This window comes from Danio rerio, chromosome 8, assembly GCF_049306965.1.
Source record: "Danio rerio strain Tuebingen ecotype United States chromosome 8, GRCz12tu, whole genome shotgun sequence".
Lineage (NCBI taxonomy): Eukaryota > Metazoa > Chordata > Actinopteri > Cypriniformes > Danionidae > Danio > Danio rerio.
Genome location: NC_133183.1, coordinates 24,889,373 through 24,901,965, shown reverse-complemented (window position 1 = coordinate 24,901,965; position 12,593 = coordinate 24,889,373). Strand labels below are relative to the sequence as shown.

Below are 12,593 nucleotides of genomic sequence, written 5' to 3'. Positions count from 1 at the left end.
TAAATGATGTTTAATGATTCTGAATAGTTGATTAACATAGTAAGGCGTCCAATTATTTTCAGATAAAGGTAGGCTACTGATAAGTGGGCCTAGTAGTTCCAGGCACGTCTGTAATTATGTCAATTTACAACATTCAAAATTAAATTAAAGTATAGAAATGGATGGAAAGCCCTACAGGCAGGAACACTGAGAATGAAAACCTGGCAAATATTTTAAAATACAACATCTACACAATGTCTTCGGGTGAGGTAACAGTAGACCAAAGTGGAAAAATGTTTAGGCTACATGTGATGATTTCTGTCAAGATGACTTAAAATTATTTCTGTGAAGTATTAAATGTAATCATTAATCATAAATCAAAACATTCTGCCATTCTCAAAACTGTCCAGAATACAGTATTAGACTAAATATGATGGCCTTAAACTGTACATGAAAATAGCAGGCCAACACTGACGGCAAACTTACAATAGCTGACCAAAATTTTCAGATATGCAAAGCAACTTCTCCATGATGGTCCATTGGTATAGAAGTTTAATAGTCTATAAATAATAGAATTTAAGTGATTGAACCTGAGCTGTAAGACTGGAAAACTTTACCACTTTTTAAACTTCTTATGATAAAAGAACGCTTTTAAAAACGGGGTTTTCATGAAGTTCCAAAGCTCAAAAGCCATTTTCTTGTAAGAATGACCTATATAAAACAAATGATTACAGAGAAAGAAAACCCATTCTCTTTAAAAAAATTGTGATTAAAGTTGTGCAGGCATACTTTATTTTAAATAAAAAGAGCACAAAACAGCTACAGCTGCAGCTTGTTTGGGGTATTGTTTGTCTCTGAACTAATTCCCCCTTCACACACACACATACAAACAAAAATAAAAAGGAATAGAAAAAAACCCTTCTATAAAGATCACAAGCAATCTTGTGTTAGAATAGAAATAATTTAAATGTAAAATGTCAGAAGCAAAATCATTTGGATGTGATGGCAAATACAAATATACACTTAATAACTTAAAATGGCAAGATCAATAATCAAATTAGGAATGTTTGTAATCCATTAGAACAGTCTATAGCTCCTGTAGGTCTGGAAACCAAAGAAATGTATAGCTATGAAACAAATTATGGGACTGCCTTAGCAAATTTCAAATTTGGAAATAAATGTTTTAGGTTTGTCTTTGAGTAAAATGTTATTATTTTTGTAATTGAAAACATTTTAAATAAAACTGTTGTCATTTACAGCATTCTTTGCAGAATTAGTCAAAACATATGTTTACATTTGTACAGGAAATATTCCTCAGAGATTTTGCTCCATATTGACATGTTGGTAGACTTGTCGGCTGCACAACCATGATGTGAATCTCTCATTCTACCAGATCCCAAAGGTGCTTTATTGGATTGAGTTCTGATGACTGTGGAGGCCATTTGAGTACAGTGAACTCATTGTCATGTTCAAGAAACCAGTTTGAGACGATTCGCGCTTTATGACATGGTGCACTATCCTGCAGCAAGTAGCCATCAGAAGATAGGTGAACTGTGTTCATAAAGAGATGGACATGGTCAGCAACAATACTCAGGTAGGCTGTGGCATTTACACAATGCTCAATTGGTAGTAATGGGTTCAAAGTGTGCCAAGAAAATATCCCCACACCATTACACCTCCACAACCAGCCTGAACCATTGATGCAAGTAAGGATAGATCCATGCTTTCATGTTGCTGATGCCAAATTCTGACCCTATCATCTGAATTTTCTCTTTTTTGGATCATTCTTTTTAAACCATAGAGATGGTTGTGCATGAAAATCCCAGTAGATCAGCAGTTTCTGAAATACTCAGACAAGCCCGTCTGGCACTAACAACCACACAACAATCAAAGTCACTTAAATCACCATTCTTACCCATTTTTATGCTCAGTTTGAACTGTAGCAGATCGCCTTGACCATGTCTACATGCATTGAGTTGCTGCCACGTGATTGGTTGATTAGAAATTAGCATTAACCAGCAGTTGGGTTAATGGACAGGTGTACCTAATAAAGTGGCCGGTGAGTGTTTTTTTTTAAAGTAAAGCATTGGTGTATTGTCTAAAAATGTTGGTAAAATGTCTAAAACATGGCATATTTTTTGACCCTTTTCACTTTAGAAAATGACATTATTTTTATTTTAAATGTAGATTATCATAATTTTGTTTAGAGAATAAAACAAACTCATGTTTTACTCAAACACATACTGCAACTATGAATTATAAATCCCATAAGTGTATGCCACAAAATGTAAATAATATTTTAATACGTCATCTGCAAATGTGAAAAAGGCATTCAAGGAATGTACAGTACAATCCAGATTTAAAACACAAACAGTTCTGCCCTTGGCTAAAAGCACATCGTGTAATTTGAACGTGGCTTCAAAACATTTTCCTAATTTCTGTGCTTTAAAATCAAAATCTTACACATCAATGCATTTCCCCATCAAACTGAGTCATGGTGCCACAACACTTAACACTCCATGATAAAATACCAAGCTCCTATCATTACTTAAAATGACACACTACTCAATAATGCTGGGGTACAGTTTCATTGTCTCCAACCACCTTCAAGTTTTCTCACTTTATAATCTTGATCTTTTGATGTTTTTTTTTTTTTAAATGGTCTCTCAGGCAAGTCCTAACCCGAGTCTCTTTTTAAGAGAACAATGGAGAATGTCATCTGTTTGCCTTAACTTCACATCTGTCATCTGCGATTCTCCCAGGCTTAAAGAGCTTTGTAATTTACATAACATAAATACAGCCTCTGTGGCCAAAGATGCTTATCATTTCAGTGTAAATGCTGTTGTTATTATCACACGGTCGAACTAGTTCAGACGTATTTTATCTCTTCATTCTTAGAAACAGAATCTCTTAACAGAAGAAACTAAAAAGAAACAATCAACCCAAACATCCTATAGCCAGATGTCTGAAATGGAGGTTTAGGTGCATCTCCAATGAAAAAAAGAGGTTCTACAGGAAATGTAACACTAATACAATTGATTATGCAATAGTCTTGATGGACATGTTCACATTCCAGCAGAAAATAGTCAACAATCCAGTTTTCTACAGGCATATTTTTGTAGTTCTTGCACATACTGATAGCATTACCAGACATCCAGGTTACCACTGAGCCTCTTTCAACTGGATCAGAGATTTTGTGAAATCCAGGGAGCTTTGGCACAGACAGCTGCGTCCACCTTCATCAGATATAGATTCAGCATTCCTCTGCATCTTGTGTTTGCATTTTGAAGCAGATCTGGGGTAGGTAAATCAATGGGTGTTAGAGAAAGCTCCTTTTTTTTTGAAGGTTTCCATAAGCATGATAAGGATTTGGGGGTTGAGCGGTGTAAGTGAAACCAGTCCCTCACTGTGTATTCCAGTCCCTGACAGCTCCAGTCAAATGTCTCTGGCCTCAACCTGACCAGACATATTGATGTCCCTTCAGAGTGCAGGCGGTCTGGAAGAAGAACCACACGCATGGGTGAAGCTATGACAGGTTTCCAGAGAGCCCTGGAGAAGAGAGCGAAAGTGAAATAGAGTGAGGAATGGAAAGAAAATATCATGGACACATATCAGGGGGCTCATTCTTAAAACTCTGCTAATAAAAACCTTTATTTATTTATTTATTTATTAATGGCTCAAATGATGATTTAAATTGGTTCAATTAAGTCAGGATTAATTTATTTTCATTTATTCATTAGGTTTAATTATTTTATTGCTCTAGTTTTATATATATTTTTTTCAGGTTTATACATTTAGAGCGTTTCAGAGGCAGGTTGGTTTTGATGTAAGTCAGCACTCACTTTTAGGGATTTACACCTACTTACAGTAACTTTAAATATTGACAGTTCTTGACCCCAGTAAGCTACAAACACATATTACACTCTAAAAAATGCTGGGTTGTTTTTTTTTAACCCAAATGCTGGGTTTAGACTGCTGGGTAACAAAGTTGGGTTGATTTAACCCAATTTGGGTTGAAAATTGGTCTTGATCTATAACCCAGCAGTGCTGGGTTGGAGACGCGGACGTGAAAGAGCATGCACGTCACGTCAACATCCAGGGACATCAGCATGAGAAACTGCCCCGTCTTTAGAGGGAAGCGAGTCTGAGACGCAAGTTATTCAGTGTGTATTTAACAATTTTTCATAAAAAGAATATATATATATATATATATATATATATATATATATATATATATATATATATATATATATATATATATATATATATATATATATATATATATATTCTTTTTTATGAAAAATTGTTAACTTAGCTGGAGTGCTTTTATCTGTTATTTTATTTCAGATGGATGAATATGTGAAAACCAAGCTAAAAGAATAGAATCTTGAAGAGTTAATGCCCAAATTAGAAGGTATGTGGTAATATTTTACTTGGTCTAATTTTGTCAAGTATTTTGTCTAAAGATTTGTCTGGTTGACTTGTGATGTTCATTTACAGCATTAGTTGAATAATTACACATTTATTAATGATTAAATAATAACTGCTCTTTAATTGCCCACATTGCCTATTTTATAAGGCAAACATACACAGTTTTGGAGTTTCATGCTCAAGTTCATAGAGACTTAGACTGCAGAAAGCACATCCTGTTACTTTTATTATTTACAAAAGTGCAGTGTTTTGCTGTTAAAATTGGGTTGTTATTAACCCCGCAGCTTTTAGAGTGTAGGTATCATTGGAAAGAAGAGACTTTTGGGCTTTACTGTGGTAAAAGAGGAAGTTTCATGCTCAAAAGAATAAAAAGTTATACATTATGAAGTCATGAAAAAAAATGTATTGTGTTCAATATATGTTTTTCCATATACAACACAGGAAAACATTAATGTAATGTCCTAAAAAATATACCTTAAAAGCCAAGTGTCTCATGAGTTTATATTTCAAATTTGCTTAAGACAGCATGCAAAATGAGATTTGTGTAAAAAGTTTTCTGAGACTATATCGATGTCCTTCTTTCCCCTTACCGTCAGAGGGACTTTCTCAAAAATTACCATCCCAAACTAAAACAGTAAGAGTTGCTGAATAATTTGGTCTACATTCACAGTTCATGTCTCTTTGGAAAGAATAAACTCCTCCATCATCTAGAGTTTATAATGCTCAAAATGAAAAAAAGTTATAGATGTTTAAGAAATGTAAAATAATTGCACCGCACTAAACATTTTATTATTTTATAAACAAAATTAGTCAATTATATGAAATTAGTCCTGGATCAATACAGAAATGTAATAGGTCAAAAGCCACACATCTCCTGGGTATTTGTTTCCAAACTGGTTGCTTTATTTATTTATAATGCTGCCAAATAAAATCTGGAGCTGTTCGGCTGATGTATGACCCCCAACACATATCTGTACAACAAAAATCTTAACAACAGCAAAAAACAAAACAGGAGAATATGCATAAACAGAACAGAATAAGCAATTATATCCGTTTTTATTTTTATCTTATGCACAATGTTGCTCATTACTGTTTAATACAGTTCTCCTTGCAGCAGATCCTCATTTGTGTGTTTGACAGAGATAATCCTGCTGCTGTTTTGACCTCAATACACATTTTATAAGCTCTTTGCAAGTTCTTAAATGATAATGTACATGAAAACACAGAGAGTGTTAAGCCCAGCACACAGCGTTGTTTAGGAATTCTTGATAAGTTCACTCACAAAATGTAGTCCATTAAGGATGATTTGTGAGTCTGTGTATTTTTCTATGTGTGCATGTGCTGCTTATTTGCACATATTTTGCACAGGTTCTAAAGGGGTGACATTTTAGAAGAAGAGTTTTGGCAGGAGTAAATATATATTTAAAAAAAAAAAATCCTTGACACAAACAAAGAATTCTAGAAAGTGTGAAAAAGCCTAATGTTAGCTTCATTAAAAAAAGGGTCAAAAGCTAAATATTATTTTAATCACTTCTAATGATTTCAAGAGTTTACACTTAGCTCATAATTGATTATAAAGCAAGTTTGGGATGCTGTCCCGGGAGAGAGCCCTGAGCTCATGACATCCTCAAGCCCGGGGCTCCCTCCTGTTTGCAGGGAAAGAGGGAAGTTCAGGTAGGTCTCGAGAACTCCCCTCTTATTTAGAGCTGATGACAGATTATAAATTGCTATATAGAGATATACTGCTAGTCAAAAGCTCAACTATAGTGCTAATTTAGATTGATCAATTCACTTATGATGCATGTTTTTGGACTGTGGGAGGAAACTGGAGAACCTGGGGAAAACCCACGCGAGCATGCGGAGAACATGTATACTTTGCACAGAAACAACAACTGGCCTGTTAAGGAATTGAACCAGTGAAGTTCTTGCTGTGGAGCAAAAGTGCTTACCACTGGACCACTGTGCTATAAAGGGAAAGGTGGAGGAGTAGGGGTGGAAGGGAGGATTCTTCAAGGCGAAGATAACTTAAGTAAGAAACTTTGGTTATTTATAGTGAGTTAAGAATCATCTGATTGGTGAATCATGCATTAGTTAATGCAGGACCAGCTGTGATCAATCATAAGCACGTGCCCCTTTCAAAATTATTTATAAGTAAACTTCACTTATCACACACAGCGCAACTGGATAGATATTTATGGGCATATATAACTGATATTACGTTGGATAAGGAAGATATTTGATGGACCCAGATATCAAAAAATCAAATTCAACTGCATTACAGTATTAAATAGCACTGATATTGGAAGAGATAACCAGGCACCAAATCTCACCACATTCATTTTTCACTATTCTAGCATTATCGCTTCTGGTCATGGCACCTGCTTTAGTCTTACTTCATCATTTATGCTCTTAATTCTCACACAAACACTTGCACAAATAACTTTACGGGATTTATAAAGATTTATCTTTATCTTTAAAATCACAGACAATGATTTTTATACTGTAAAATAAATCCAACCCTAACAGGAAATATTCTGCACATTTACATTTTTCAAAAACTTCCCCACAAGGAAGTATGCTTTGTCCTCACAAAGTCAAAACTGATTGGTATTGCTATGGGTAGAAAATTAAAAAAATTCAAAAGTACACACACACACACACCTCTGCTTAGCAGCTGTAAGTTGCGCCCTTCCTCTTGTACTTGCAGTTGCAGAACCTGCTGGAGAAGCTCTTGTCTCAGAGTCTCCTGAACCAAGCCCATCCGCTCCAACTTCTCACCATTCAATCTCAAGAGAGCGCGACCTGACAAAGTGACAGAAGAGAGGCAATTTCAGTAGGCAGGAGCTCATCGGAAACACAAAAAGCTCTGGATCCTCTGCATTATGCATGCACTGTTTTGTTGGCAGCAACAAACAAGTTACAGCATTCGCAAATCCGCCCTGGGTTATTATCTCCATGCTCTCAGTGATCTTTGCATGTGAGGCTATATGGAAACATGCGGTGTTGAAATGCCAGCCTGAGGGCTTGGGACGCCCCGGGTTCATTTCCCGCTTTGTATCCAACTGAGCCTCTCGTGCTGCGACTCTAAACACTTTAGTCCACAGCCTTGCAGAAAAAAAAACTCTGCGTCGGCCTTTTGTCCTTATGTTTTTTCCTTTTCTCTGGATATCCTCTTCTCTGGATCTCACCCAGCGTGTCTGTGATCTGGACGCTTTGTGTCCAGTAGATAAGGATTGTGGGGGCAGAGGAGTCGCACGGGTCCCTAGTGAGGGAAAGAGTTTTAAAGGAGTGAGTGGGAGAGAAAGCGCATCGAACACCAGTGTTTGAGTGGAGCACTTTGACACACTCAGATATGAGCCATATATTCACAATACAACTCTTCAAACTGTAGGAAAACATGGTGAAATAATGATGAAGGACGTCAGTATGGCCAGTGAGTCTTAACTTTAGGAAATAAAATGTTTTTTACTGATGTAGGAAAAGAGCAGTCACCTTGTTGTGGTCAAGGGGTCAAGGTTTGGTTGGTTTGCAAGGACACATTTGCTGTTTCTAGTAGATGGTGAAACTATTCCGTTTGGCAGAAAGTATCCCCCCACTAATGGCCAAGAAAAAAAAACTCTACATACAAACTCTGTGGTCAGTCAGTTTTTATCCAAAACACAGCAAAGCAGTATTATTTTGACATATTATTACAACTTTTTTTTATTCTTTTTTTTTATTGAACACTTGATTTTGAACAAAGCCTGAGATCCACCCAACAACAAAAAGAAAAATAAATAAAAACAGTAATACTGTAATAATATGTACAAAATCAGGAGTGAAACATATCTGATACAGTCTCATATTTAACCAAAATTGTACAGTTTTCTTTTACTGGCACCATTTATTTTGGCTGTGGTGTATTCTAAACCAATAATGTCCAGTAGATAGAGCCTCCAGAATAGAGGAGCAGATGGTTCTAGCCATTTTTTCAAGATAGTTTTTTTTGATGGGGTTCTTCTCTAAAGAAGTAGTTGCTCCGCCCCGTTACTTTGTTTGGGAAACGCACCCCTGCATGACAAAAAGCAATGGGTTGCATTGAATCTGGGATATTATTATAACTTTTATTAATTTTGAAATGTCATGTATTTCTGTGATACTTTTCCAGACTTCGGTGACATATGATCCATAATAAATCTACAATGTTCTTCTTAAATAAATATCTTTGTATTATTATGATCAAAGCTGGAAACAGTTCAGTTGCTTAATATTGTTAGTGAAATATATACATTTAATAAAATGGGTTATATGTACATGGATATTTTCAATTTCAGCCAGCCAGCCTTAGTGCTTCAAATGAACTGTCTTTCCATTATAAAATGCCACGTTTAAGGATTATTTTCTTTAAAAAACAGTGGTCTTCACTGCCTGATAAACATACGATATAAAGTGGGTCTCGGATCGAACAAGAAGCATTGCATTAAATTCCATTTCCCCCCGAATGTCTTTAAAAAAATGTTTATTTTACCCCAGTATTTTCAATGGAGTTTCTGTGCTTGACTGCTGATAATAGCAGCACTAGAAGTTAAACAGTCTTTTATCTCATTTTACACTTGAACAACTAAATGAATGCTTAAGTCTGTTTATGGATGCTGTAAAAAAACTTTATGAAATTGAAAATAGTCCCATTAAGCTTTCATCAGAAGTTTACCATTGGCTGAAAAACACTAGCTATGCATACACTCCATTACATTTCATATTACAAAAAATCTATATTTTATTGGACTTAATACATGATAATCAATTTAATAAAAATGATGAAAAACTACCATTTAAAAATTGATAATTAGATCATTATTATTTGATGAATAGAACTTTAAAAAGTCTTATTTGTAACATTTTTATCACAATGTAAAGAACTGTATTCTATGGTTAAACGGTACTACAAACATTTTTAATATTCTTACACTACGTGACAGAAGATACTATATCACCAGTGGCCAAATTCTTTTTTAGAAGTGTTCAAAAGCTTAAAAGTTAAATATTGTTTTCATTGTTCACAGTTCAGACAAGAAGCTAGTGAAGGTTTTGAAATGATTCATATTTATTTTCTTGGTTAAAAAGAAAACTAAATGGCATGTACAGTATATTACTTAAATAAATGGCTTAAAAACAAACTGAGAATCCATACAGGGTTTAGCATAATTGAGTACAGCCTATTTTGAAAAAGAATTTGTATCCATTTCTCAGTGAACATAGGTAATGTATTTTGGTGCATTTAAACAAAACAGATTTATTAAACAGATATATTTATTAAAATAATATTTTAGTCACCAAACATATTTAGAAAGTTAATACAATTAAATTCAGCTAAATATCGCAAAAATAAATTACAACCTACAAAATTTCTTTCTTTTGATTTTTCCTCTTTTTAAAACTTGTATTTAATATTTTTCTATAACATTTAAATTTGGGTGTACCAGTTTTTGGACTGTCATCGTAAGTGATTTTGTTTGATAAGCTCAAGATTTGGCATCAGTACAGACTAATCTAATGTATATGCACATATATAATATTGTACAGCTTCCTATTAAATATATAAATTTAAAAGATAGATTTGTGAGGGGTGTACTTATATATGCTGAGCACTGTAAGATTTCTAAACTCATTATCATTTTCATTATCAGTGTCTTCCGCAAAGGCTAGAACATAAAGATCATTGTAATATATTGAAAACGAGGCAGGAAGGAATAAAGGATTGTGATCTGTAAAATGAAAAAGTACCAGTTCTTTGACAATAGGCATTTTTGGGAGAGTAGATGAGCACAAGTTGGCTGACCTTCGGCTAAAAGGATAATGCCTCTGTCATACCACATGACATTCAGTAGATGTGTTGGTGTCCAGGGATTGGTTGAACTGCTGAGCATGCAGTGCCTTTAAAATTTTTTTGTGCAAGTGACGTACAATCCTAAAACCTTTACAGTGACCACTGCAAAAAATAAGTTTGTACCACAGTACTTTTTTGTTTTCTAGTATAAATAACCAAACATACTTAAATCAAGACGTAATTTCATGAGAAGCAAAATAGCAAGACAGTACTTAGTAGTACTACTATATGTCCAGTTACATAATTATGGAAGTTATTGAGTACAGGTTTCCAACATCTTTCATAATATCTTATTCTGTGTGTTCAACAGAGAAAATTTAATTAAATGAAAAGTGATTAAATAATTAAATAAAAGAAAGAAAAAAATGATTGGGTGATCATCTTTGAATGAACTACCCTTTTACAGTTGTAACGGTAAGAAGCTGGACATAAGATTTAGGAATCCATGTGCAGTTCACTAAATAGAGAACGGTCACACAGGCAACAGTCAAACACAGGATCAAATGGGTAAATACAGGTAATGCAAAAGGTGTGCATAAGTCTGCGTAATAAGTCCTTGATCAGCTTCTAGCTGCAATCATTGGAGAACTGGAACAGGTGTGTGAGTTGCATGATGGGAAATGTTGTTCATAAAAGTGACAGAATTGTAGTCCCGGTGAAGGTGCGTGTTTACCAGCGATCTGTAAGGGATCGCTGGTGATTATGATAATAGTGACTTTAATTTTATTTTTTATATTTTTGTACAAGAATAATTCACAGACATACAATTAGACCTTTTTTCCTCAATCCTCAACCAATAATAAACCTAATTATTTTATTAACTGTTTACAAAATTAATAAAACTGTATCTTGATCAATTTTACAAAAAGCAAGAACATATCATAATAACACCATGTTTTGAATTAAAGAGTTAATTCACCCAAAAAGATTTAAGATGTGTAGATTACTTTTGATTACTTAGTACAGCGTTAAACAACTTTTTTTTTTGGCTGAAACTGTGGTCTCACAGTTAAACAGTATACAGACTAAACAAAAGTAATACTAATCTTACCAGTACATTTTACAATACATAATATTTTCGCCAAGGCTATGGATATCATAGTGTTGTGAAAAATCTCAAACTTCCTTCACAGACAGATCATTTTTCTTTATAAGAACACAATGTATCATCAAGAATCATGGGTATTAAGTTTGTTTTGCCTGTTTATGTTTGTTTTACTCAATGTCATTGACTTGCATCTTATAAATCACAAGGGACTATGATTTTTTAATTTTTCTTTGGCTTAGTCCCTTTCTTAATCAGGGGTCGCCAAAGCGGAATGAACGGTCAACTTATTCAGCACATATTATATGCAGCAGAGGCCCTTCCAGCTGCAACCCAGCACTAGGAAACACCCATACACTTTTGCATTCACACACATACCCTTCGGCCAATTTAGTTTACTCAATTTATCTATAGCACATGTCTTTGGACTGTGGGGGAAACCGGAGCACCCAGAGGAAACCCAAGCAAACACAGGGAGAACATGCAAACTCCACACTGAAAAGATTTTACAATCATAAATTCGTAAATTAACAACAAATTTTCATTCTTTGGGTGAACCATCCTTTGAGTTTAAAACAAAGCACTGAAAAATGAAATCATGTCTGAAGTGCTGTTTATATAATGTATTATTATATGAATATGCAGTATCCTATGAATAATGGCTCAAATATAAAGAAAAATGCTATTAAGTACATTTTATTTTGTTTCATTGTGTGTTTTACATTGAATTGCACACCTGTAATGGCGTGGTGGGAGAAGGCTTCCACGTAGGTCAAGTAGTTGTGCGGACAGTGTTTCTTTAGCCATCTGCACACGTCCTGCTGAGACCACAAAACCACTGGCCTGGAGAGACACGGCAAGGTGGGGCTGGTGTGGTAAACGGAGTAAGATTCACCTGAACGTAACTGAAAGAGAAAGAAATAGAGCATGGTACAAAGAGAGCGACAGGGAGGCTAATTTAAATATGCATTTCAGCGAGAAGTAGGATAGAAAAACAAATCTAAGAATGTGACAGAATTATGTCCGTCCTTCCGGAGTCCTACTGTGCATGAATGCAGGACTTTTTATAGCACAACTAATTCAAAACCAGCCTCTGTAATAAAAAAGAAACAGATAAACAGCTCTCCCCCCTCCCACAACCTCTGGGAAATAAACTTTAAAAGCAGAATAATAACTATTTTCCATCTCATGCATCGGCACTGATTAAGATGGATGTTTTCATCTGATTGGCCGCAAAACAGATTCCACACATAAATGAAGACCGTTCTAGAA

General features: G+C 34.9%; 1 protein-coding gene across 2 annotated transcripts in view; it reads right to left on the bottom strand.

Moving 5' to 3' along the window:
* Positions 1-2,251: 2,251 nt before the first annotated feature.
* samd10a (sterile alpha motif domain containing 10a) overlaps positions 2,252-12,593 on the bottom strand; it is a 30,046-nt gene continuing 19,704 nt past the window's right edge. The window contains exons 3-6 of one of the 2 annotated variants that reach the window (XR_002459343.3): positions 12,058-12,226; positions 7,072-7,212; positions 3,387-3,528; positions 2,252-3,274 (exon numbers count right to left, since the gene is read on the bottom strand). Coding sequence is in view for 1 of the 2 variants with exons in the window: in NM_001110398.1 (NP_001103868.1) it covers positions 3,506-3,528; positions 7,072-7,212; positions 12,058-12,226 (333 nt within the window). In the remaining variant the exon portion in view is untranslated. 2 annotated transcript variants of the gene reach the window in all.